This window comes from Astatotilapia calliptera, chromosome 22 (genome assembly GCF_964374335.1).
Source record: "Astatotilapia calliptera chromosome 22, fAstCal68.1, whole genome shotgun sequence".
NCBI classification, from domain to species: domain Eukaryota; kingdom Metazoa; phylum Chordata; class Actinopteri; order Cichliformes; family Cichlidae; genus Astatotilapia; species Astatotilapia calliptera.
The window spans coordinates 219,256-242,860 of NC_137442.1; the positions used below are offsets into that span (position 1 = coordinate 219,256).

The 23,605-nt window shown below is 44.8% G+C and overlaps 3 protein-coding genes across 10 annotated transcripts; 2 read left to right on the forward strand and 1 right to left on the reverse strand.

The window, feature by feature from the left end:
* Positions 1–322: 322 nt before the first annotated feature.
* LOC113014507 (BCL2/adenovirus E1B 19 kDa protein-interacting protein 2-like) lies at positions 323–11,469 on the reverse strand. Of its 5 annotated transcripts, none has more exons than XM_026156089.2 (15): positions 11,331–11,469; positions 10,952–11,005; positions 10,164–10,285; positions 9,882–9,941; positions 9,710–9,805; positions 9,601–9,633; positions 9,467–9,517; positions 5,478–5,561; positions 5,231–5,392; positions 4,915–5,154; positions 2,930–3,032; positions 2,487–2,618; positions 1,358–1,444; positions 1,102–1,200; positions 323–960 (listed from the first exon to the last, which is right to left on the reverse strand). In XM_026156089.2, exons 2-15 carry the CDS (start codon positions 10,990–10,992, stop codon positions 936–938), a joined length of 1,335 nt encoding a protein of 444 aa, XP_026011874.1. In that variant the 5' UTR covers positions 10,993–11,005; positions 11,331–11,469; the 3' UTR covers positions 323–935. The 5 variants fall into 5 exon arrangements, 4 of the variants coding, with proteins under 4 accessions (XP_026011874.1, XP_026011872.1, XP_080152309.1 ...); XM_026156087.2 differs by having other exon boundaries at positions 9,601–9,636; XM_080296183.1 differs by having other exon boundaries at positions 10,952–11,002; positions 11,331–11,465.
* A 356-nt stretch (positions 11,470–11,825) lies between these two features.
* On the forward strand, positions 11,826–18,477 carry LOC113014505 (uncharacterized). 4 transcript variants are annotated; one of them, XM_080296178.1, is made up of 8 exons: positions 11,826–13,318; positions 13,646–13,990; positions 14,624–14,962; positions 15,042–15,143; positions 15,238–15,564; positions 16,448–16,513; positions 17,145–17,474; positions 17,555–18,477. In XM_080296178.1, exons 1-8 carry the CDS (start codon positions 13,291–13,293, stop codon positions 17,632–17,634), a joined length of 1,617 nt encoding a protein of 538 aa, XP_080152304.1. In that variant the 5' UTR covers positions 11,826–13,290; the 3' UTR covers positions 17,635–18,477. The 4 variants fall into 4 exon arrangements, with proteins under 4 accessions (XP_080152304.1, XP_080152305.1, XP_080152307.1 ...); XM_080296179.1 differs by having other exon boundaries at positions 15,042–15,107; XM_080296181.1 differs by lacking the exon at positions 16,448–16,513.
* Positions 18,478–21,723: 3,246 nt separating this feature from the next.
* LOC145423548 (proteasome subunit beta type-4-like) lies at positions 21,724–22,354 on the forward strand (the record flags this gene model as incomplete). Its single annotated transcript, XM_080296189.1, has 3 exons — positions 21,724–21,849; positions 21,931–22,019; positions 22,231–22,354. Coding segments are annotated over 3 exons (228 nt in total), but the record flags the coding sequence as incomplete, so codon positions are not given.
* Positions 22,355–23,605: the final 1,251 nt, after the last annotated feature.

A 23,605-nucleotide genomic window follows, 5' to 3' on the forward strand; every position in this document is an offset into this window, starting at 1 on the left:
GTGATGAACACACAGAAAGTGAGCCAGTTATATCCAGTTGTTTATCATTATAATTATATCGGTGTTCCACTTATCCTCGATAAAGAGGATGTGACAGATGTTACAAAGCAGAAGAGGATTCTGGGATATCGAGCCGTTTGCATCACCAGCAGTGAGTCAGACTCGTTCTCAGTGACTGTGCACACTATTCGCTGTTTTCAGGATCACAGCCCAGCAGCTGAGAATCAGCACCATGTCTATAATAACATTATTTATAATAGCATCATTTTGAAGTGTGAATCTTGCAAAGTAGGAAGCGGGAGGTTCAAACACAAAGCCCAGATTGTGGAACTATTGGGAGTTTATTTAGCAGCACAGAACATTTCACTGTAAGGCGAACCCTGACTGCAGACAGGGTTGAAGGTTCAACTCTGACAGAAAACACTGAAAGTTGGAGGAAATGTGTTACAAACCTTAAAAACGCATTTCTAAAATAAAACCCTTTGATTCAAAATATCCACCGTTGAAATCTCTGACAGTTCTGGCTCACAAACACTTTTTTGTATCAAACTTGAATGTTTGCGTGTCGTTCTGAGGACGCACAGAACCTGCTGTTCATTTTACATCATTGTGCTTTTGTCCTAATACTCTTAATTTTAAGTTCTACAAACCAGGTTGTAACTGTGGGAAATGTTTCAGTTAAAATCACAAATGAAGTCATGTATCTGAGGGGACACTTGTTCTTTCCTGGCTCATACTGCAACAGCCCTCAGTTTAAACTTAAAGCATAAAGATGTTGGACCCATTAACACTGTTCACCACACAAACTGTCAATAAAGTTAGAAGTCTTGAAGTGCCGGCGATTCACTCAGGAAGCCCAGATGCTGACACAGTGCATAAGATCCTGCTGGATGTCAGAGAAACACGTACGTGACTCTGCAGCGCCACCTGGAGTCTCACCTGGACAGGCTGTCATCATACCTGCGGGGAAATCAATATGTCTCAATATTTCTTGTGTTCAGCTGAGGTTGTTCCTGTTTTTAATTCATTTATAAGGAAATGTGTTTTAAAACATACGTCTAATCTGTCAGCTTTGAACAAATAAGTAATGATGTCACTCACTGCTTGACACAGTCTGGGATCTGAACATGCTCAGTGGGGATGACGTTAGAAAGTTCCTTTAAGCTGCTGATGAACTGAAGTTTCCTGCTGAACTTGGTGCTGAGGATGAAATAAAAAGACAGTTTGAGTTTTAGTCATTCAGATATGACCACTTCCTGTCCAAGAAAACAGCATGATGGGGTTTATAAGCTTTTACTAGCAAAACAATGATCTGTGTCTGTATCAGACGGGTGGTGATGAAGAAAAGATTGTGCACCTGATGAAGGGCTTGATGATGGTGATGAGAGCTTTAATGTACCAGGTGGGATGAACCACATAGAAACCCTTCAAGTTCTTCCTCAACCTGCAGGCAGAAAATCACCAAAATCATAAAGAAACACCGAATTAGGGACTTGGAATAAACCAGCGGTCTCCAACCTTTTTTGCGCCACGGACCGGTTTATGGCCGACAATATTTTCACGGACCGGCCTTTAAGATGTCGCGGATAAATACAACAAAATAAAACTAGTACCGGTACCGAAAAAAACGAAGATTTATTCATAACACACGTGAAAAGACCCAGGAAAACCCAGTTAACGATCAAAACGATAACAAAATAACGCTGAAAACCGATAAAACCCCTGAAAACCACACATTTCACACCTGAGCCTCAACTCTCGAGGTCCGGTACCGGTCCGAGGCCCGGGGGTTGGGGACCGCTGGAATAAACCAACCATCCAACCAACATCCAATCATCCATCCAGCCATGGTCTCCCATTTATCCATTTCTGGGTCATGGATGTTAGGGCCTATGTCAGGGTTAAGGGTCAAACAATGAAATACAATTTGTGAAGTAAAAGACAAAAAAAAAGTTAAAAGACTGAAAACAGGTGAATGAAGGAGGAAATAGATTAAAAATTATGCCTGGCACACCTGAAAATCACCTGAAAATCAGTTCATGACATGAAGACGATGTCCTCCAGATATTCATAATAATAATAAACCCCTCTCCTTCAGCCACGAGTGAAAAAACTGGATCTAAAACTGTGTTTTTATTATTTATTAGGCTGAGTAAGCATTCTTAGCAATGAAAAAGATCCCTGAGCTTTGGACACATCAGTGAAATAAAGCTTGAATATGTGCCCATTGATAAAGTCCTGATCAAAAGTTTAAGACCACGTGAAAAATGGCAAAAACTCCTATTTTGCATCGTTGGATCTTAACAAGGTTCCAAGTAGAGCTTCAACATGCAACAAGAAGAAATGGGAGTGAGACAAAACACGCAACAGAAACTGGGAAGTGTAAAGGATGAATAGCAGCTCGCCCTGCCACCACCACGACCCGGCTTTGGATAAGCAGACGATAACAGATGGACGGATGGATGTTCGGACCTGCTTTTTCTTACCTGCGGTCGATGGTGGTGTAGCATTCTCTGAGCCAACTGATTCCTGGCAGTTTGTCCTTCTGACCTCCAGCACAGAGATACACGATCACATAGTTTTCCGCCACCATCAGCTCCAGAGTGCCCACTACGAACCTGATACATACAGAGAGGCAGTGGTGAGGCGGTCGATCGCAAAAGCTCTGAACTGATCTGCCGCATTGCCACTGGTCAATTATCTGACAGCTGAACCAGAGCCAGTTCCCCTTCAGCACCATCACATCCACAAAGACTCTTACTGGTTTTACACTGGAACCCGTAGTGGGTCTGTGCACTAAGACAAATTCAGCCTTTTGATCCGTCTTTTTCTTCGCCACGACTTTGAGTCTGATTCTCACTGTGGGGTAGGTAAGAGCAGTGACTCAGAGGTGAAGGTCAGGGGTCAGAGGCCAATGTGTGTTCATTACCTGAACAGATTATCCATCACATACTGGTAATTCTCCAGACAGTTTTCTGGCAGGTAACAGGAGGAAAACACGATGATGTCATTCATACCATCTCCATAGTAACCTGGATTGCCAACAGGTGTTAAAAGTGTGAGGGGGCATAAGATACAACAACAACAACAACAATCTTTATTTATAGAGCACATTTAAAAGCCTTGGGCATACCAAAGTGCTTTACATAAAACAATAAAAAATAAAACAGTTCACACATTAACATCAAATACATAAAGGTAACGAATTATGTTCACAGATAAAAGCCACCAATAAGAGTAAACTGCAGCACATAGGTTATAGCAAGGTAAGACTGTACCACCATGATAAAAGACACCAGTAATGGAAAGATAGCAGAGAATTTAATACAATAGGTCAATAGGTCACTGCAAGCAAGCCAGCATTTAACTGGTAGAAAAGGCAAGTTTAAAAAGATATGTTTTTAGCCGTGATCTAAAAGAATGAATAGAATCAGACGCCCGGATGCCAATCGGGAGATTGTTCCACAGCTCCGGTGCAACTAGAGCAAACGATCGATCACCTCTAGATTTCAGTCGAGATCTGGGCTGAACCAGCAGTAACTGTGAGGATGACCTTAAAGCCCTAGCAGGAGCATATGGGTTTAAAAGTTCCTTAAGATAGCTTGGTGCAGTGTTATTGGTAATTTTAAAAGTAAACAACAAAATTTTAAATTGAATACGATATTTGACAGGCAACCAGTGCAGATCAGCAAGGACAGGAGTAATGTGGGCAAACTTCTTGGTTTTAGTTAGAATGCGTGCAGCAGCATTCTGAACTGTCTGTAATCTATGTAAAAGGGAAGAGTGGAGACCACAATAAAGTGAATTACAGTAATCTAGCCTTGACGTTACAAAGGCGTGGATGAGCTTTTCTAGGTCTTTATACGGGATATAGTGCCTGGCCTGCCTGTGGTGTGCTGTGGTGTGCTGGGGGAGCAGCACAGCAAAGAAGGACTCATCCAGGCTGGAGAAACTGATCAGGAGGGCTAGCTCTGTGGTCGGCATGAAGCTGGACACTCTGGTGACAGTGGCAGAGAAAAGGACATTAAAGAAACTGATGGACATTATGGACAATGCCAGGCATCCTCTGCACACGGCCATTAACAACCAGAAGAGTCTGTTCAGTGACAGGTTGCTTCTCCCCAAGACAAGAACTAACAGACTTAAAAACTCCTTTGTCCCACACGCCATCAGACTGTTTAACTCCTCTCTGGAGGGGAGAGGGAGGGGAAACAGGAGGACAAAGGAGGGGGGAACAACTAAGCTGTAGTGCCTCTTCACCTCACTGTGCAATACCTTTTGTGCAATACTTTTGTAAATAGTCAACAGTGCAATAGACTCAATACTTGAAATGTGCAATTCACTTGTATTTTTATTTTTATTCCTATTTATCCCCTTCGTATATTTTATTTATATTGTCTCTGTATTTATATATGTGTGTGTGTGTGTGTGTGTGTGTGTGTGTGTGTGTGTGTGTGTGTGTGTGTGTGTGTGTGTGTGTGTGTGTGTGTGTATATATAATATTCTGTAACTCTGTAACTTCTGTCGGTGCTGTGCTTTTTTGGAAATCGAATTTCCCAGAGGAACCCACCCGAGGGATTAATAAAGTTCTATCTTATCTTATCTTATCTTAAATAAGGCGAAGCTGGTAAAAACTAGATCTGACAACAGCAGACACTTGTTTATCAAGTTTAAATGAGCTGTCAAATAAGACACCCAGATTCCTAACAGTGTCAGAGAAAGAACTAGTGAGAAAACCAAAGGCATCCCGAAGTTTGGCACGAAGGGCATTACTACCAAAAATCATAATTTCGGTTTTCTTATCATTAAGGATAAGAGTATTTGCCAAAAGCCATTTCTTGACCTCACACATGCATTCTCGGAAGCTATTCAAAGACAGATAAAACAGGTAAATCAGTGCACAGGTAGCAGTACCTCCATGAGACAGCACCCTGAGGAACGGCTCCAGGACGCTCATATTGACCCGGCTCTCCTGCGGAGGGTCACCTGTAGTGAAACAACGCCACCTGGTGCCATGGCTGTCCACCACATCCTCCCTTTCCAGAAAACCCAGTCCGCTCTGGTCTGTTTCCATCAGGCAACCAGTTTGTGGGTCAGACCTGGAGCTGTGACCTCTGTGGTGGCTGGAGGCAACACCAAGACGCCGCAGGTCATCTGAGAAACAATCAGGTAAGAAGATAAACAGCTGTTCGCAAACCTTGGCCTGTATGACCTCTCTATGACCGCTCACCTTCCAGGTCCAGGTCGTACATTGGGAAGGGCAGCGATTCGCTGTCTGAGGGTGTCTCTATAGCATCTAGATCAAAGTCAAGTGCTTGGTCGTCTTCATCTTCAGGGGAGGGGGAAAGGAAGACAGAAGGCAGGTCATCAGAGACCATGGACCCGCTGCGACCTGCAACCCAACACCAAAGAGCTGAAACGAAATGAAACGAAAACTGTGGAGTTTTAAAGAGAATTCCCAGCTATTGTTTCGTTACCTAATGACAGGCTGAGAGTCGGAGCCACCAGGACTTTTTTCTTTGCTTGCGGCGGGCTGGTCAAAGCTAGAGTGCTGGGAGGAGCTGCAGAAAGAGAGAACACGGTATGTCAACAGTGACATACCTGCTGAATGTTTCTGTTTACCAATGACAGCCACCCGACAATGAGGGCCTGTTTGGATTTTTATTTTCATTTTTTTAAAGCAAGTAAGCGCAAACATTAGTTTTTGAAGGAAAAAAAGCCTAAAAGCTGCAGATTCTGCCTGCCTCGACTCAGCCACATGAGATCACAGAGCAGCACATGCTGAGGTACATAGTGTGCAGTGATTCCCAACTTTTTGCAGAGTCAAGCCCAACAGACCTCCAAAGTTCACGTGGCCTTCGGATTAGCTCAAGAACAGCACGTAGAGAGCTTCATCAAAAAGGGTTTCCAAGGATGAACAGCTGCATCCGAGTCTTACATCAGCAAGCACCATCTAAAGCCTCGGATGCAGGGGTGTAAAGGATGCTGCCACTGGACTGTAAAGGAGTGGAGGCGTGCTCTCTGGAGTGACCAATCACGTTTCTCCATCTGGGACTGTGATGCATGAATCTGACTGCACTGTGCCAAGTGTAAAGTTTGGTGGGGGCGGGGGGAATCAGACAGCATCACTGTCTGAGCTCACAAATCCGCTTCTGAAAGATGTGGTCAAAGGCTACGTTCACACTGCAGGCGAAAGCTCATCAAATCCGACTTTTCTGACCATGTGCGACCCATCTATCCGATCATGGTGTGACAGTGTGAACGGCGCAAATCCGATCTGGGTCACTTTCATATGTGGTCCTGAATCCGATACATAGCCGATGTTTCAGAAAGCGACTGCTGTTTGATGGTCAGGTCGCATTAAATACGTCTCTTAAGTCTGACACAAGAAGACGCCAATTATCAGCGCCGGAGAAGACATCACGAACGCTTCCTGTCCATCCAGTGAAACTGTTGGGAACAACGTTGGAGAAACGTGAACATTTTATTTGTACTGCAGCTATCCTTTGAAGCACCGCTCCTCTAAAACAGCAATAAGTTTGCTCTGGGTCTAAACGGAGCGCGTTGTGTGTGACGTCTTCTTTTGCGCATGCGGCCGCTTTGAGGGTTCACAAAAGAGTGCGTTTGCTGTCGCATTTTGTTTGAAGTGTGAACACGCAGACAAAAAAATCGGATGTGATCAAAAATCGGAGTTGAGCATTAAGACCTGCAGAGTGAACGTAGCCTGAAACTTCCAGAAACACTCTGAAGCTGTTACAGCTGCAAAGGGGGCCGACGTTGTATTACAGCCCATGGACTGCGAGTTTCACTCAGGTTCACACGCATCTGTGAATATATACATAGATAACAAAATAATGTCTTTATTATTAATTATTATTATTTTGTATATAATTTAATATGTATTTTAAATTTTCATTCGTCTTTTTAAAGGATTACTTTACAAATATAAATTGATCTTAATTTGCCTTTCTTTTTTTCGAGGCAGCGATTGAGCAGGAACAGGACCCGTCCTTCGGTAGTAACTGTTGCTCGTACTCAGCCACAGTAGTTTTTTCACCCCGCGGGGTGATAAGCTACTGTAAATGTCTGCCACAAAAGCTGCTTGGCCATGACTGTTTGCACAGCTCAGCATAGCTCAAAGTCAAACCATGAGCTGTAGCTGGCTACGTTTCACTGCCTTGAGCCTCATGTTTGCTTCCTTCTCCTATTTTTGTTCCTTGCTCTCTTCCTTGCATCCCTTATCTACTTATTGCTCTTTCCTGTCATGCTTAGTAGGACTACCTAAGGGAGGATGAGTCCCGGTGACAGCTTGATGGGTGATATGGGCAGCCTTTCTTTGTTCTGTGGTTAGAGGATGGTGTTTAAGGAGGGAGAGAATAGGAGCTCCAAACAGAGGAACCAGGTACCAGGCAGCAACAAGGCCAAAGTGTCGGGGCCTGGGTCTAGGCGCCCAGGGCTCATGTATCTTTGTATACATGTATATTTTTCTGTGTGTGGTGTTTTGTTTTCTCTGCTTTTTCCCTTCGTCTCTCCGTGTGTGCTCCCGGATGATTTGGGTCGCCTGAGGGATCGCATCCCCGGAAGTGTTTGTGCGCTAGAGGCAGCCACAGCAGCTGCAGCAGATCGTCAAGGGAGCTGTATTTAAGAGTGTGGCTGATCTGGTCGGCGCTGGATCCTTGAGTCAAAACTCATTAGTCCAGCCGTGGACTTTTGTATGAGAAAACCGTCACGACTGTAGATATCCCGCTAACCTGAGTGTGTTTGTGTGTTACCAGGAATCGGGGTGTTTTTGGAGTCTAGGTGTGGGAACGGGAGTTTTGGGGGTTGCCCCTTTTCTCACCTTGCATGGACTTGTGCACTGTGTGGGATTCAGGGAGAATCGCCAAGTTGTGTTTTTCCTACTTTTACTGCTACTCCACAGTCTGCCATCGCAGCCCGTGACACAGAGTTCTGCAGCTTTTCTTCACACTCTGCTATTGAGTTAAATGACACGGATATAAAACACAGAATAACTGGCAGGAACTGAAAAGTTATTTGGAGCTGTGCATGGTTAAGAGAAAAAGGCTGAAAGCTGTGTTAAACCAGCATTGTTACCAAAACATGTACATGCTTAACATTCAAAGACCAGTGAAAACGCTTGTTATACTGGGAGGAAGTGATTGGCCCGTAAGTCTTAGAGCTGTATGGTTTGTAGACTTTGAACTTGGGTTTCTATTAATCAGTGGAATTCATTGTATGGAGGTTTGCCTTCAGTGTATAGAAAAACGAAACGACTGCAAAGCATTTGCTCATTTTCTGTGTAGTTAGATATTTTATTCCTATTCCAAAAAAAAAAAAAAAAAAGATATTTTATTCCTGCCAACTGTTGAACAGGCGCGACAGGCAGCTACGCCAGTCAGCGGCGTCCTCTCCACACTCCAGGCCAGCTGGGGGCAGTAATGCACTAGTGATGGTAAATTTGATTCTTTTTACTGAATCGATTTTAATGAGTCACTCACCAAAGTGAATCGCATTTTTTGAGTCATTTGATTCACTGAGTCAGTTGGGCTTGTGAATCATGATTCATGAGTCAGTAAAGTGATTCTCGAGTACTGAACGATTCGTTCATGATTCGCGCATCACTATAATGCACCACAAAAAAACACAAAGAAGAAGTTATGCGGTCCTGCAGCGGCTAAGTTACCGTCTTTGGAGCTCGCTCTTGCTAACAGTGATGACTTGGTGGTGCACAGGGGAGCAGATTCCAGTCCAGCTCTGGTCTGGTTCTGATCTTTTTACTGGGCACGTCGGGGCATTGCTTTGGTTTATGAACAATATCGTATCCTGTGTGATTGTTGTTGGTTGCCCACTCCCTCCACCCATGTGGTGGAGTAGATGGGCGCAGCTCTGTTGGTGGTGTCTCTGGTTGTTTTGATATTTTGTCTCTGCTCTAGATTTCAGTCTGTGGACGGCTAACCTGGCCATAGGTGTGAACGGTTGTTGGTGGCACAGTGTGTGGGTGCACGCTGCCTCCGGTCGCTGGGAAGTGGAATTATTTGCAGATTTGTATTTGAATCACAAAATTATTGTAAAGGTTTGAGATGAAAATGTTTATTTTAATTTAATTACAGCTGAAAATGTATGAAGCCATTTCAAAATATTATTGTTTTAAAGGCTTTGTTATTTTTTATTTTATTATATTGTTTTATTTTTCATTTCCTGTATGTATTTACAGTAACATACTGCTATTTATGGTTTATTTTAGATTTCAATATTTTTGATGGCTTCCTTAATGAGTTTGATGTTTTTTTCATTATTAATATTTTATTATTGCTTTCCTCCTGTGCGCAGCTTTAAGCTATGACTTTGTAATACACATGTATTTATTTTGAATCACCGTATTTGCTTTCGTATATTTTTCTTTCTTGTGGCATCAAAAGAGCAGAGAAAAGTTCATCGTCTCAGAAACAACAAACTGTCTGCGTACCCGGTCTCTGTCTCGTGGCTGTCAGTGATTTATCCTCCGAGTCGCCACCGCCTGACAGAACACAGGAAACAATCAGAGAGGAACCTCCGAAGAAGAAGAAAATAAAGGAATAAAGGAGCAGCTGTCAGAGTTACCTGGCTGGACATCAGACACCTGCTGCAGTTCATCTGCTGGAAAATTGTGAATATGTTGAGAAGAGAAAATGTCATCTGAAGGAAAAACAACTGGACGAGTCTTCCTTACCCTCCTTGTCTTCCTCATCCTCCTTACACACATTGCCTTGTTCAGCCTCCTCATTTCCAACAGATATTTGCCCCCCACATTCTTCCTCCTCCTCATCTTTAAAACCAAAAACACCACAGAGTTCATGACAGGGACTGGCCTGAGACCAGGACGTACCGTTTGTCCTCCATACCCTCTGACCGCTCTGTGCGTGGCGTGGAGATGAGCGGTTTGTCACCCGTTTCCTCGTCGTCTGCAGAGAAATGCAGATTCAGGTTTGAGTTTTCCTAAAGCGATAGTGCTCCTTCAGTAATAGACACAGCAGTGTGATTTGGTGATATGATTAATTTCACTGATGATGTTCATTTGTTTGAATGAACTCTACATATTGGATCTCAGTGGGTCAGCATGAATGAACGTGAGTGTATTTGAATACATGAATAGTGTCTGACATGCCTGACGGCTCTGTCAGTACCTGATCGACCGTCTGCAGCAGACGTTGCGCTCACAGCTGTCGCAGTGCTAGTAGAGGTCGTATCATCTGTTAAGCTGTTGGCTGCTTGGATGCTCTCGGTAGCTTTGGCTTTCAGAAATGATCTGCACACAGAAGCACACTGAGCGATACTTTACTTCTGTTTATTCTTTTTTCTCTCGTCCAGTAATGCTGCCTAAATTTCACTCTTACCCACTGTGGCATGACCCGGCCACAGAGTTACACACTGACACACTTTCCTGTTTCTCTAACACTGCAGCTTTACAGCAGCACACAGCAACAACAACAGCAACCAGCTCAGGCCCAGAGTGTGCTGTCTGTGATCAATAGCAGTCTTCAGTCTGCTCCAAAACTGTGGAACAAAGTGCCCTTCACATCTCCACCTCCCTGACATCACACATGTTTCAAACCTGTCTGAAACACACTGTTACTCTCTGCGTTTTACATCAGGATGACCTCTGACTGCTTCGATTGTCTGATTTCTCACTAGGCTTTTCTTATTTTCTTAAATTGTTGTTATGTGTTTGATTATTTTATATGTACGTCCCAGCTGTTGTTTTTAAAGGTGACTCAGACTGTGACTGAAGCTAGCTCTATCGTCTCTTTAGGGCCCCTCCCCTCGCTAAAAGCCCTTGTTCTTCTGATTGGCTGCAGAGGAGCAGGAGCCCTGGCCATAACGACGCTACAGCTGGACGTATCTGTTTGTTAAATGATTTTGTTTGATTACATTTCAAACTGAAGGAAATCAAAAGGCTGAAATGAACTCTGACCTCTGTGTTTCCTCATCAGGCTCCTCCTCTCGTGACTCCATGTTGTTACTGCTGCTGAGGATCAGTGAGACCGCGTTAGTCCAGAGCCTGCTGCCAGATCAAGACTAAACGAGCTAACATTTCTGGTGTTTAGCATGGAATTCATGAAAACATTATTCTGTAACATTATAACCGTCAGCACACTGTGAATCAGCTGAAACGTTGCTGCATTAAGATCTGAGAAAACACTCTGGGCTCAGGTCAATAATCTTTATTGACACAACTGTTATCTAACAAAAACAGTGCAAAGGAAAGACAAAGAACACATTACAAAATAAAAGTCTAAGCAGAAAAAGACTTCCTGTGATAAAGAAAAGTTTGAGAGTCAGAAAAGACTTACAGCGAGTCCTCAGAAAGACGACGGCCAGGTGAAGTCAGACAGGTGAGACGGGTTCAAGGTAAATAGCTGAGATCACCTGAGAGTCAGTGTGTGTGTCTGAAGGCTCACCTGATGACATCACACCTGCCTTTAGTGAGTTTATGAGTGAACTCTGATACCTGAGCCCCTCCCTCACCCGTCTCTCGCTGTACTTTTAGCCAACAGGACAACAGAGGTGTGGCGGGTTTGATTTGTTGGTGCAACAAGAGGCCCGCCCCGTTACCACAGCAACTATGACTGTACAAGTAGACATGCAGGTGTGGAAACTGCAGCATGCAGGTCGCTACCTGCTGCATGTGTGTCACTGTGGTTCAGGTATTACTGTTTCATGAGAACATTAAAAGATCCCAGGGAAGGAGGAGCATGTGTGAGTCTGTTGCACCAGTGCTTTGGTTAGGACTGCTGGCAGGGGCTCAGAATGAAAAGCTTCAAATATTTACAGGATACTTTGGTGGCTTATCATTAATGAATAATTCTGAGAATTTTGGAGTTGCTTTATAAATGAGCAGAACATATAAATGCTGTAGTTATATACACTGTAACCCTGCCCTCCAGGATCAGGGACTTCCTGTCCAGGTGGTTAACATTGGCACCGCCTGCTCCTCCACCCTGACCCGAGGCTAAGTCTTCGTGTCTACGCCCTGCACACTCATGATCGCACACCTCCCTTCCCCTCTAACACCATCAGTAAACTTGGTGACGACAGAACGGCCGTTGGCCTGATCAGCGGAGGAGACGAGATTGCGTATGGGGAAGAGGTTAAACACTGTCGAGATGTCGTGCTGACTACAACCTTCTGCTCAACACCATCAAAACGGAGGAGACTGTAACTGACGTCATAGGGAAACACATTCCCCTAACTGTGTTCGGCGAGCGTCCTCCTTGAGACTCCTGGGGGATCTTAGAGAACGTGCTCACCTTCTGCATCGTGGCCTGATATGCCAGTTGCTCAGTGTCAGACACTAAAAACCTGCAGAGGGTCATTAACACAGCACAAAAGATCTTCGGCTGTCTCTGGAGGACGTGGTCAGCGCTTGGTGTCTCGTTGCCCCTGCGTGACCTCGTGCCCTCTGGGATCAGGTGCAGGTGTCTGAAAGGCAGGACGGCGAGGCCATCGGAGCGCTGAGCCCGCTGAATGGACCTAGTGATGAATGCACGAGTGAATGTTTGTATGGTGGTGTGCTGAGATGAAAGCCTAGCAACAACACAGTAATAGTTATGTTGTCTCTATCCTGTAGTGCATTTTGTGCATCAGACGATAGTTTCAATAATATACAAGTGGAACATTTCTAAATAACAACTTGATGTACTTCAGTATTTCCAGTACTTTGATCATTTCTTTCTTTATTTAGTGCCACTCGAACATTTTCACTGCACTGTCTCCCTCAGGAAGATTTCTTTGCAGATTTTTCCATAAGAATCATGGAACAAGCTGATTGGTTATAAATGCAAACAGTCATTAAAACTCAGAGCTGAACTGAAATGAATGTATTGCATCTGATAACTGAAAATGAATCTTATAAATGTAAAATATGAATAAACAAGTGAAGATTTTTCTTCCTTCCTTTGAGCTCATCATCCAGGCTCGTCTCATCCTGTGCAGCTGCAACACCGCCCAGTTCAGCCTCTTCATTCCTCCGTCTCAGCTCCCTGTCTCTTTACAACAATATTTCATTGCAGTAATTTATGCGTCCTTCACTGATCCATCACAAACAACAAAAGCACTTTGTGGACGGGGCGCTCCGATTTCTCCTCTTTGCTGCTGCAGAAAGCTGCTCGACTGGAATCTTCACATTCCCGGTGCCTCTTCTCTGGAGCTTGTTTTTCTTTCTGTTTGCTGGGGAAGCGACGAGCCACCTGTCACCATTATAGATCCACTCTGGACAAAGCCAGCCCTTAAAACGACACTTACTCAAGGAAGATGAGGAGCTTTTTGATCCTCGTGTTCGGTAAGACAGTGTGGGCAGCTGTGGGTTATCTCTGACTCTTGCTGTCTCAGCAGCAGCTTTGGATCACAGCGGTCTCAGACAGACTTTTATCAGGAATCAACGCACAGTTTGTGGTCCTAAAGCTCCTAACCTGCACTGTTCAGCTCTATTTTTGTTCAGTCTACTTTCAGTTTTTTCTCTCGCTTATTTACCCCCTAATGGGGTTATTCTCACTTCATTCCTGAGTTTTAAGTCTTAAGTGCACTTCCTGTTTTATTTTGGTAGATTCTGTCTCTCTCCCAAACAGTGACAGCAAAGTTAAAAAACACTGTTGTGCGTGTGTCCCAGTTTCCCAGCATGCCTTGGCTGCAAAAGTGGAAGTGTACGAGGGGGCGGAGTCTGTGCTTCTGCCCTGCCGGGTAGGTTTTTTACTAGAGGACACTACAGTGACATGGACCCGCCCTGACCTCGATCCCAGCGCCATCCACAGGCGGCACGAAGACCGAGACGAGCCGGATGGTCAGAACATGCGTTACCGTGGGCGCACGGCAATGAGGGCGAACGAGGCGGACCCCAGAGACCTGAGCCTCACTCTGAGCAAACCCGAGCTGTCTGACACCGGAAGTTACGACTGCATCATCAGCAAGCAGAAAGACGTGCTAAAGCTGACCGACGTAGAGCTCCAGGTCAAAGGTCAGCACCGGACTCTGCTCTCTTTGAAGTCAAAGTAGCTCAGGCACGTAAGATTTAACAGTTTAGACCACTCTGCTTTACCTCACTCAGTGCAGCAGGTCAACAGGACTAATTAAAAAGTTGATGGTTCAATTCCCTGGTTGCATCAACCCATGCATCCATCACAGTGTGAACGTTAGACAGAAAGCACTTCAACACAGAAAAGATGTCTGTGAATGACAACCTGTCCATTTAACATATGGTCACTGTAGCACACAGAAGCCCCGCCCACCAGCTTTCAGTTTTTGAGGATGACACAAATTTTTAATTATTCGGTCCTCGAGAACAAGTAAGAGTAGCATGACTTCAGATCAGGAACCACATGCTATGTTTTTCTCAGCTGCTCCGAGTCCTGGGATCCGATAGAGAAAGATGATCTTGAACTGGCTCTCAAGCAAAGCTGCTCTAGGGTCCAAGAATAACAACATGGAGCAGCTGGTTAAATCTGTGCTGAACTGACAAAACAAAACTAAATGTTGAACAAACTCATGGACATAATGATAGTTTGTGATGAAGTCGTTTGAAAAAGGCCGACATCCCCTCACACTAACCTGACCCTGACCGTCATGCACACCTTTTCTTTTACCCTCTCAGTCGGCATGTTGGAGGTGGAGGTGACAGAAGGGTCCGAGTTCATCCAACTGCCCTGCCAAACGACATCTCCGCTGCCTGCCGACACCACCGTGGAGTGGAGCCGCTCCGAGCCCATCCCCATGATTGTCCACGTGTTCCCAAACAGCAGCGCAGAGCTGCCGAAGAAACAGGACGAATTCTTCTGCGGACGCACGCGCATGCGTGAGGACTCGCTGAAAACGGGAGACCTGAGTCTGACCCTGAAGTACCCCTCAGAGCGAGACAACGGTCACTACGTCTGCACCATCAACACGGGCACGGACACGCTGAGGCAGAAAGTAGCCCTGCAGCACGTCAAAAGTGAGTGGAAGGGGACACGGGTGAGAGGGAGGGATGCGGTTCACACGCTCACATTTGGGCCTCTTTCTCTGACCAACAGAACCGTTTCCCACCTGGGCCACGGCTTTCCTGAGCGTCATGGCCATCAGTCTGGTTGCTGGCGGAGGTTTTGTAGCATATTTCTGGTATTATTTTAAGATGGGTATGCTTTCCATTTGTTTTACGTTTTGGTTCTGTGTATCTTGTGGTTTAGGTTCAGCTTCCATATTTAATGTTTTGGTTTTGGTTCTTCTCAGTCTCCACCACGGAGGTGGATGAAGGGGGGGAGTCTGTTCACCTGCAATTTAAAACCACACCTAACCTGCCAGTCGGTGCTACGGTGGTGTGGAGGCGCTCCAGGCTTCGCTTCAAACTGATCACAGTTCATGAGTACTCAAACGGCGAAAGCAAACCAGGTGCGAAATACACGGACCGTACAGAGATGGTCGAGGACCCGCTGACATCAGGAGATCTCAGTCTGACCCTGAGGCGACCGCGAAGACGAGACAGCGGGATCTACCTCTGCACCCTCTGCAGGGGCAAAGTCGTGCTGGATGAGAAACGACTGAGGCTGGAAGTCAGAGGTAAGAACCTCGCTCCAGGGCTGAAGCTCGTACCTGCAGTCCCCTTAGACCAGTGGTTCCCAAGCTTTTTTTGCTGGGCCCCCCTTTGTTTTACAAGAAAGATGTTCGCGCCCCCCGCGTGCACGCGCACACTCATCCTCCAACCACACACGCCCATATTTTTTTCCATATTTCACACCTCAAACATTTAGTAAACAATTAAGCAAATACAAGTAAACTGCAATAAATTACAGGTAGTAATAAAGTAAACTACTAACTCTTTTAGGCTACCTCCACACCTACACGGGTATTTCTGAAAACACAGCTGTTTCGTCCACGTAAACGGCGTTTGGAATCACCGAAAACTGAGACTTTTTTAAAACTCCTTTTTTTGCGTTTACGTGTGAACGAGGAATACAGAGTTGGTCACGCAGCGTCAAAGGTATGTGCCTTTATTCACGTCACGCTGTGGCCATGTTATTGTTTACATGAGATGAACTGCAGAATGATAGAGACAAAATACTGTTAATCTGACTGTCTGCAGGTTTTACACGCTGTCCCTCCATTACAAAGGCAGAGGCGTCCCGGTGTCATTATTTTACATGTAGTTGTTTTTTTCCTGTGTAATAATGTTCGACATTGCATCAATACATTTTTCAAAAATTGCCTCTCTGTGCAAAATGGGTTCAAAAACATAAACAGCTGTGGGATTCTGTTTGTCCGTGATTTGAACCGAGGGAATAAATCGTGTCAGGATCAGCCTGATGTTATTTGTATCCTGCTGTAACTTTACTGTATAAAGAGCAAACATCTCCAACATGTCAGGAGCAGTTAGTCATTACAACAAGTGTTTGTGAACTAAAGATCAAGAATGTGGGATCCTGTTTGTCTGTGATTTAAACAGCCCAGCGCTGCTCCAGACGCAGGGAAAACCAACCCTGCAGGGAGACCGACCTCCGCACCTGTGCAGGTGAAGCCAAAGGGCAGATTTGCTTCACCATGTTTTCTAGTCTTTGGCTTAGAATGAAGTTGGTTTGGAAACATTCAGCGATGCTTCATCTCCTGCTTTGTGTTTCTGTAGGCGCCGTGCTAGCAGTGTCCAAGCGTTTTGTTTGTTTCTCCCCCTTTCATCCCGCGCCCCCCCTGCCATGGCTCTGCGCCCCTCCTAGGGGGCGGGCCCCACACTTTGGGAAGGTCTGCCTTAGACTCCCATGTGGAAACATGTTTACAGCCTGATACAGAAACAATTTAGATAGTTTTCCCCTTTGGACCTCCTGTACATCTGTGTGTACACTTGAATATTTGACATGATGTCAGCGTCATATAAAGATAGTGCAGGTAGCCTGCAGCTTTAAGAGGAAACAGAAAAAGAGAAAGTGGAGGACGTCCCAGAGGCTGTACTCGCAGTCACGGAGCTCCTCGGGGTTCTGTTATCAACACTTTGTATTTACTTATGAAACTTCTGCTCATTTTTGGCTCCAAAATTACAAAACATGGAGTCAACAAACAACTGGGTGACATCACGGTGGATATGTATATTTTTTTATATACAGTCTGTGATCAAATGTCTGGTCTGATGCTTTGATCGGCTGTCCTTTCAGTCCCTCAGGTGAAGGTGTCAGAGGGGGTCGATGTTGTGCTGCCCTGGAAAACCTGGATTCCTCCACCAGAAAAAGCCACTGTGGAGTGGAGCCGTCATGAGCCGTGGCCCATGATTGTCCATGTCTATCAAAGCGGCTCGAACTGTCTGGAGAAGCAGACCTGGTTGTACCGTGGCCGCACAAAGATGGAGGACGAAGATCCTCGTAAGAACAGAAACCTCAGTCTGGTCCTGCGCGAGCCCACGGTGCTCGACAGTGGCGAGTATACGTGCACCATCAAAGAGGAAGAACGAGTCGTGAGGGAAAAGTGTCTGAGGCTCCACGTCAGAGGTCAGAGGAGGAGCTTGTTTCCTGTTTCTGTTGTTTTCGTCTCTTCCTGCTGTCTGACCATCTGTCTGCTCCTTCTGCAGATTTCAATCACATCTCTGATGATGAAGAAAATGGAGAAAAGACTCCTTTGATCAGATATCGTGGGCCCCAGTCTGTCTGATCTCTGGCTCCCCCTCAGGTCCTCTCGGTGAACTGCGCTTAGTATCAAGCAGTAAAGAAAGATTTTAAAAGTCCAAACAAAGGAAAGGAAGAAATAAGACGGCGGGATTCAAAGGTTTTTAAACATCATCCATTTTTAAAGTATTTCAGACGACAGAACATGTACTGTTTGTTTCTCAGGATCCACATGATAAAAAGCGTTTAGCTGACATTAACACTGTGGCAGGCGTTGGTTTGTGGCACGTCTGCGGGGGAGACCGACACACCGCAGCTCCATCATTGTTAGGTTTTGTATTGTTGATTGTCATTTATGCTTAGAAATATTTAACCATTTAAGCTTAGAAGTATATAATCATTTGTAGATTGAAAGAATGTCTCATCCTAGGTCTGTAACAACTCTGTGTAAGCATGAAGAGGGGGGGAGTGCGTTCACTCCTCTACAGAGTGTTCTGGCATAGATCACACACCTCCTCCTAGGAGAGGTTGTATTTTCTCTTTCTGATATATGTACACACGTATATCTCTTTAAGTATAAGAGCCTTTTGTTCAGATGGAGCCCTAGACTCCTGGCACCAGCTATCTTGGACACACACACACACACACACACACACACACACACACACACACACACACACACACACACACACACACACACACACACACACAGTATTCTTTGTTCACATGTATACCTATGTAAGATGTTACATGTTAATGACCCTATGCATATTCATGTAACCACAATAAAAGGAGTGCTATGGGGAGCCTGGCTGAGAGTCTGATGGGGGTCAAGTGGTGGGACGACACTTGCTCCAGCCGGATCTCCCTCATGCATGAGTAAACCAGAGAACTTTGCCTACTTCGTGTCTTGCTTGCTGTGTAATTATATTGCCTTCAACGTTCCAGCGAATAGGTTCAAGCTACAAACCTATCAATCATGTATACGAAGAATGAAAAGGGTCCTGAGTTGTTGTTGTTCTGCACGTGTTGCTAAAAGCTGCAGCCCAGGGGTGTTGTATCAGCAACCGTGTGTCAAGTGCAAATATGTGGTTGGGTCTGTGCTTACCGCCACAAACAACTGTAGGACATCGAACCCAGTTAGGGAGATCGTCCACTTCCACAGACTGTGACAATCTCCCTAACTTCTGAATGTGGGAGTGAGAAGGAGCACCCAGGTGCAGACACGCCAGGAGACGGAGCTGAGTTTACACAAAAGGCGAAGCGTTTATGAGGCTGAAGACATGAAGACAAAAACAAAGCAGGGGGAGAGAACTACAACTAAAAGCTAAACTGTGACGACTACGACAAAGTGACACGAACATGATTCTGAACAGGTGCACGCGAGGAAACATGAACACGCCCTGAACAGAATCATGAAAGACTTTAAACCTGAGGTAACGTGGAGGGAGGAAGACTGACAGACTGAATGAAAACGCACAGGCTAAATACACACAGGAAGTGATCAGGTGAAGGGGAAACAGCTGACAGGAATAAACATAATGACACCACAGGGGAAGTAAAACTTAACCCGTTAAACATGGGCTGTATCCCAATTCAGGCACTGCAGCCTCAACGATCCTCAAGGGCCGCGTACTCAAAGACCGCTAAGGCCGGAAGTGCGAGGCTTGTGTAATGGGACGGTCTAGCCTCCGTTGCGCTGATACTGTTGTTTGTCAATAAAGTTTAAAAAAAAAAGCCTCCGTTGTGCTGCCCAGGTTGCCAAGCAACCATGATACTAACAGCTGGAAACGTGTCATACAGCTGTGTTTGACAGAGATGAAGGAGAAAATCTTTTGTTCATTTGTTTGTTTCTACATGAGCTTTGATCATTCTCTGTAAGATTAGGCTCAGCTATTGAACGGCGTATATTTTAAAGTAAAGGCTTTAAAACCAAGTTAGTACAAACGTCACTGATGTCACATGACTTTGCCGACATGTGGCCAACAGCAATGTTTAATGTTCTTCGGTATTAAACATTTGCACATAAATAAGTGACATAATATTCAGTACTTAAAGTTCACTCTTCGGCCGCCCCTCATCCGCCGTTTTTTTCTGCAAATTTATCCACACCCATCGCCGCGCTATGCATTCTGGGATATGTTGGGCCACGAAGTCTACACTGCCACAGCCTTAAAATTCAGGGAAATGAAGGACGCATTTGAGGGCCGCATTTCGAGCAGCCTTTGAATTGGGACAGCCTTCGTCGCGCCGCTGTGACGTAATCGGCCTTGAAATGCGTACTTTAAGGCTGCAGAGCCTGAATTGGGATACAGCCATGGAAACACCAGACTCTTCAAAATAAAACAGGAAACAGCAGGTCAAACTAGATCATTAGAACACACACAATTAGACACAAACACACGTACAACTGAAAGTAAAACACTGAGGACAAGACAGACCACAGGACAGGAAAAGACTCATAACTAAGGAGACGAAGAAGAACATATACTAGACTAGAACTGAAGACAAACAAATGATAATATGTTGCACACTTGGATTAAGACGAGTTGAAACTAGTGTAGCTTTGTGAGTTTGCCTTTACTGTAAATGCAAATGTATAGACATAGCACATCGTTACACCTTTGTACAGTCTCACACAGCTCTTATCAGGTGCACTGCATTATGGTTAGTGGCCAGGCTTATTTACTCCACTGCAGCGCTCTCTCTCTTAGGGCAAGGCTAGTTCAGTAGGTAGAGTGGTTGCCCCATGGTTGGAAGGTCGGGGGTTCGACTCCACTGAACGACTACCCTGAGGAACTCCTGAGCAAAGTACCGTCCCTGCACACTGCTTCACTGGGTGAATGGGAAAATGCAGAGGAGTAATTTCCCTACGGTGACTAACACATACACACACATAATTTTATTAATATAAAGAGACACCTGCAACCTTATTCACAGCTCTGCTGCAGGTTAAAGCATTAGGCCATATAAAGCCATCAGCACTTCTGAGGTGTGTCCTCCATCCTGTGACCAGAATCAGCCTCAGAGCTCCATGTGGAAGGAGGTCTCAGCAGGAGCTCCAGTGGAGGATCCACAAACGACACAGAGAACAAAGGATTTTTGTTGAGCTCATTGACTTATTCTCAGTCGGACTCGTGTTTGAGATGTTCATGATTCCTTGAAGTCATCACAGGACTAAACATGAGCACAAAAACCTCAACAATCCTACATCAACTTTTTATCATGTGATCAGGTTTCATCAGCTTTAAGACATAAAAGCAGTCAGAATGAGCAGCCTGTGTCACTCTGGCCGCACCTGTGAAACCAAGTGGGCACAAAGTGAGAGATTCTGTGCAGGAGTTCTGTGTACTGAGAAAAAATGGAAATGAATAAAAGCATCCTGTCAGTGTGTGCCTGAACTCTCTCTTTGATTTCTTTAAACGACAGTTTCATTACACAAACAAAAGCAGATAAATCAGCAGCATCACGTAGGCTGAGATCCACTTTGGTCCTTTGATGGATTTCAAAGTGAGATCATGGATATCAGAACATCCGTGGGGAAGAAATGTCAAGGGAAAAAGTCCTGTGAAGGTTCGAGGTGTTTCAGTGTGGTCTATAAATTGGAATAAAAGCATTTATCCATGCAACATTCATCCATCCACCCACCGATCATCCATCTGTCCATCCTTCCATCCATCCATTCGACTGTTCACCCATCCATCATCCATCCTTCTAAATGTCCTTCTGTCCAACGGTCCATCCATCGACGTCAATGTCGTGGGCATGCTTAGCAACAGTGTTTTGCTTAAACCACGAGTTGGGATGTTGTGGGGGATTCTTATCACAATGTTCCCCAGCCTTAAGCTGCTTGTCACACTCTTTCCCTGATAACGCCACTAAGCTTTCTTAAGGTGGGAGATTACTGAGGGGAAGAGCGCTTTTGTGGGCCAAAGCATTTTTCACTTTTCATCCTATTGCTTCCTCCCGATATGATGCTTTCTTCAATGACCTGAAAAAGACTTTTGCTTATCCAGTATCTGAGAGCAGTTCTTCCAAGAAATGATTGACATTTGCATTAGAGCGTTACCGTAGAGACCAGTGATGGAGTGTTTGTGCTGAGTTTGGACATGTGCCAGTAAAGCTGTGTTGAATCTGTGTGCAGCCTCTGATGAGGGAGGTGGTGGAGAACAAGGTGGAGATCACCAAACAGGAGGCACGGGAACTGGTGGAGCGGTGCCTCAAGGTGTTGTACTACAGAGATGCTCGCTCCTACAACAGAGTAAGTCGCACCGCCGCGCACACTCAGGTGTACTGGACGCCATCCGGAGAAAGTAACAATTTTATTTCTGTTTCATTTCAGCACGAGATCGCTATCGTCACCGAAGAGGGCGTGGAGATCCTCGGACCCCTGTCTTCTGAAACCAACTGGGACATAGCCCACATGGTCAGGTAGGGTCAAAGGTCAGAAGACGAGGAAGAGTTAGGGATTTTTCCTCCAAGTTTAAAAACTGTTTCTGAGAGTAACCACCACCAATATGTCGATAGCATAACCAAGCAGAACACCTGACTTCACTGTAATGAAAATGTTGATCAGATACAAACAAAGCTTTATTTACAATCTGTAGATGTGACTGACATTTTTCTTCATGTTTCTCTGCAGCGGGTTTGAATGAAGAGAAGTGGCAGCGGTCTCAGCATCACTAACAAACCCTTCTCCTCCTGTTTGCTCCAGTTTACTCTGTACTTTCTCTTTTGTATGATGGAAAATAAATGTAAGAAATAAAGAGAGCTGTTTTCCTTGGTTTATTTGTCATCTGCAGATTATTGAAGATTATCTTCAGATGAAACAGTTAAATTTGTCCTCAGTAAAAGTAGAATCACTGATTTATATCAGCTGTTCCACAGATTTTTACTACTGCACGTTGGTTTAAAGAGTTTAATTTATTTTAACCTCCTAAGACCCGAACTCTTCCACAGCAGCATTTTTAATATCTCTTTGAAATTTGGGCTGATTGGGACCCGATGAATGTAAATACAAAGAATTACCAGATTTTTTAAAACCTAATTTTTGTTTCTAAGAAAAATGAGAGCCACATATGAGGATATTTGTTTAAAATGTTGATAGAACACAACCAGTATAATGTCCTTGTAAGTGGATATGTAGAGGAAAATTGAGTATTTTGGTCTAAATAACCCAAAATGTGATGTCCACATATGTGGACGCCAGGTTCTGAAGAGGTTAATGGGGGTTTTGTTTTTTTACTTTTTGGAATTAGTCTTTTATCCACATTAAAAGTCTTGGGGTTTGTAGGGAAAAAGCATTATTTACTCTAAGAAATTTGAGATCGTGTAAATATTTTAACCACATCCTTTATGTGGTTAATGAGAATTCAGTTATTATAAAATGCTCAGACTGGAGAACCTGAGCTCCCTGAGCTCGTCTTGCATCTGGAGGTGTATATGTCTGTGATGGTTGGGACATTGCCTCCTTCACCACCCTGTGTAGAGCTTTCCTCTCTGCCTCAGTGCAGTTTCTGTGCCACACGTTGATGCCAGAGCACAGAACACTCTCCACCGCACATCTGTAAAAGGAGATTCCCACACATCTCATCTGCCTCAGGAAGTAGAGCCTCTGGTGAGCCTTCCTGATCAGGCTGGAAGTGTTTTTCCAGGTAAGGTTGCTATCTAGGTACATACCCAGGTACTTGTAGCTGGGTACTACTTAGAGTGCAGATCCTCCAACGTGCAGGGGTGTGTGTGTGTGTGTGTGTGTGTCTTCTCCTCCTCAAGTCCACAATCTTCTCCTTCGTCTTCTTGTCATTTAAGCAGAGATTGTTTTTCCTGCACCAGTCCTCCAAGTGTTCCACCTCCTTCCTGTAGCCGGTCTCATCGTTTCTGAAGCAACCAACCACAGCTGTGTCGTCTGCAAACTTTACAACATGACAGCCTGGATGGTTGGGTGAGCAGTCATATGTAAGCAGCGTGAACAAAGCTTTATTTGCAATCTGTAGATGTGACTAATGTTTGTGTTCATG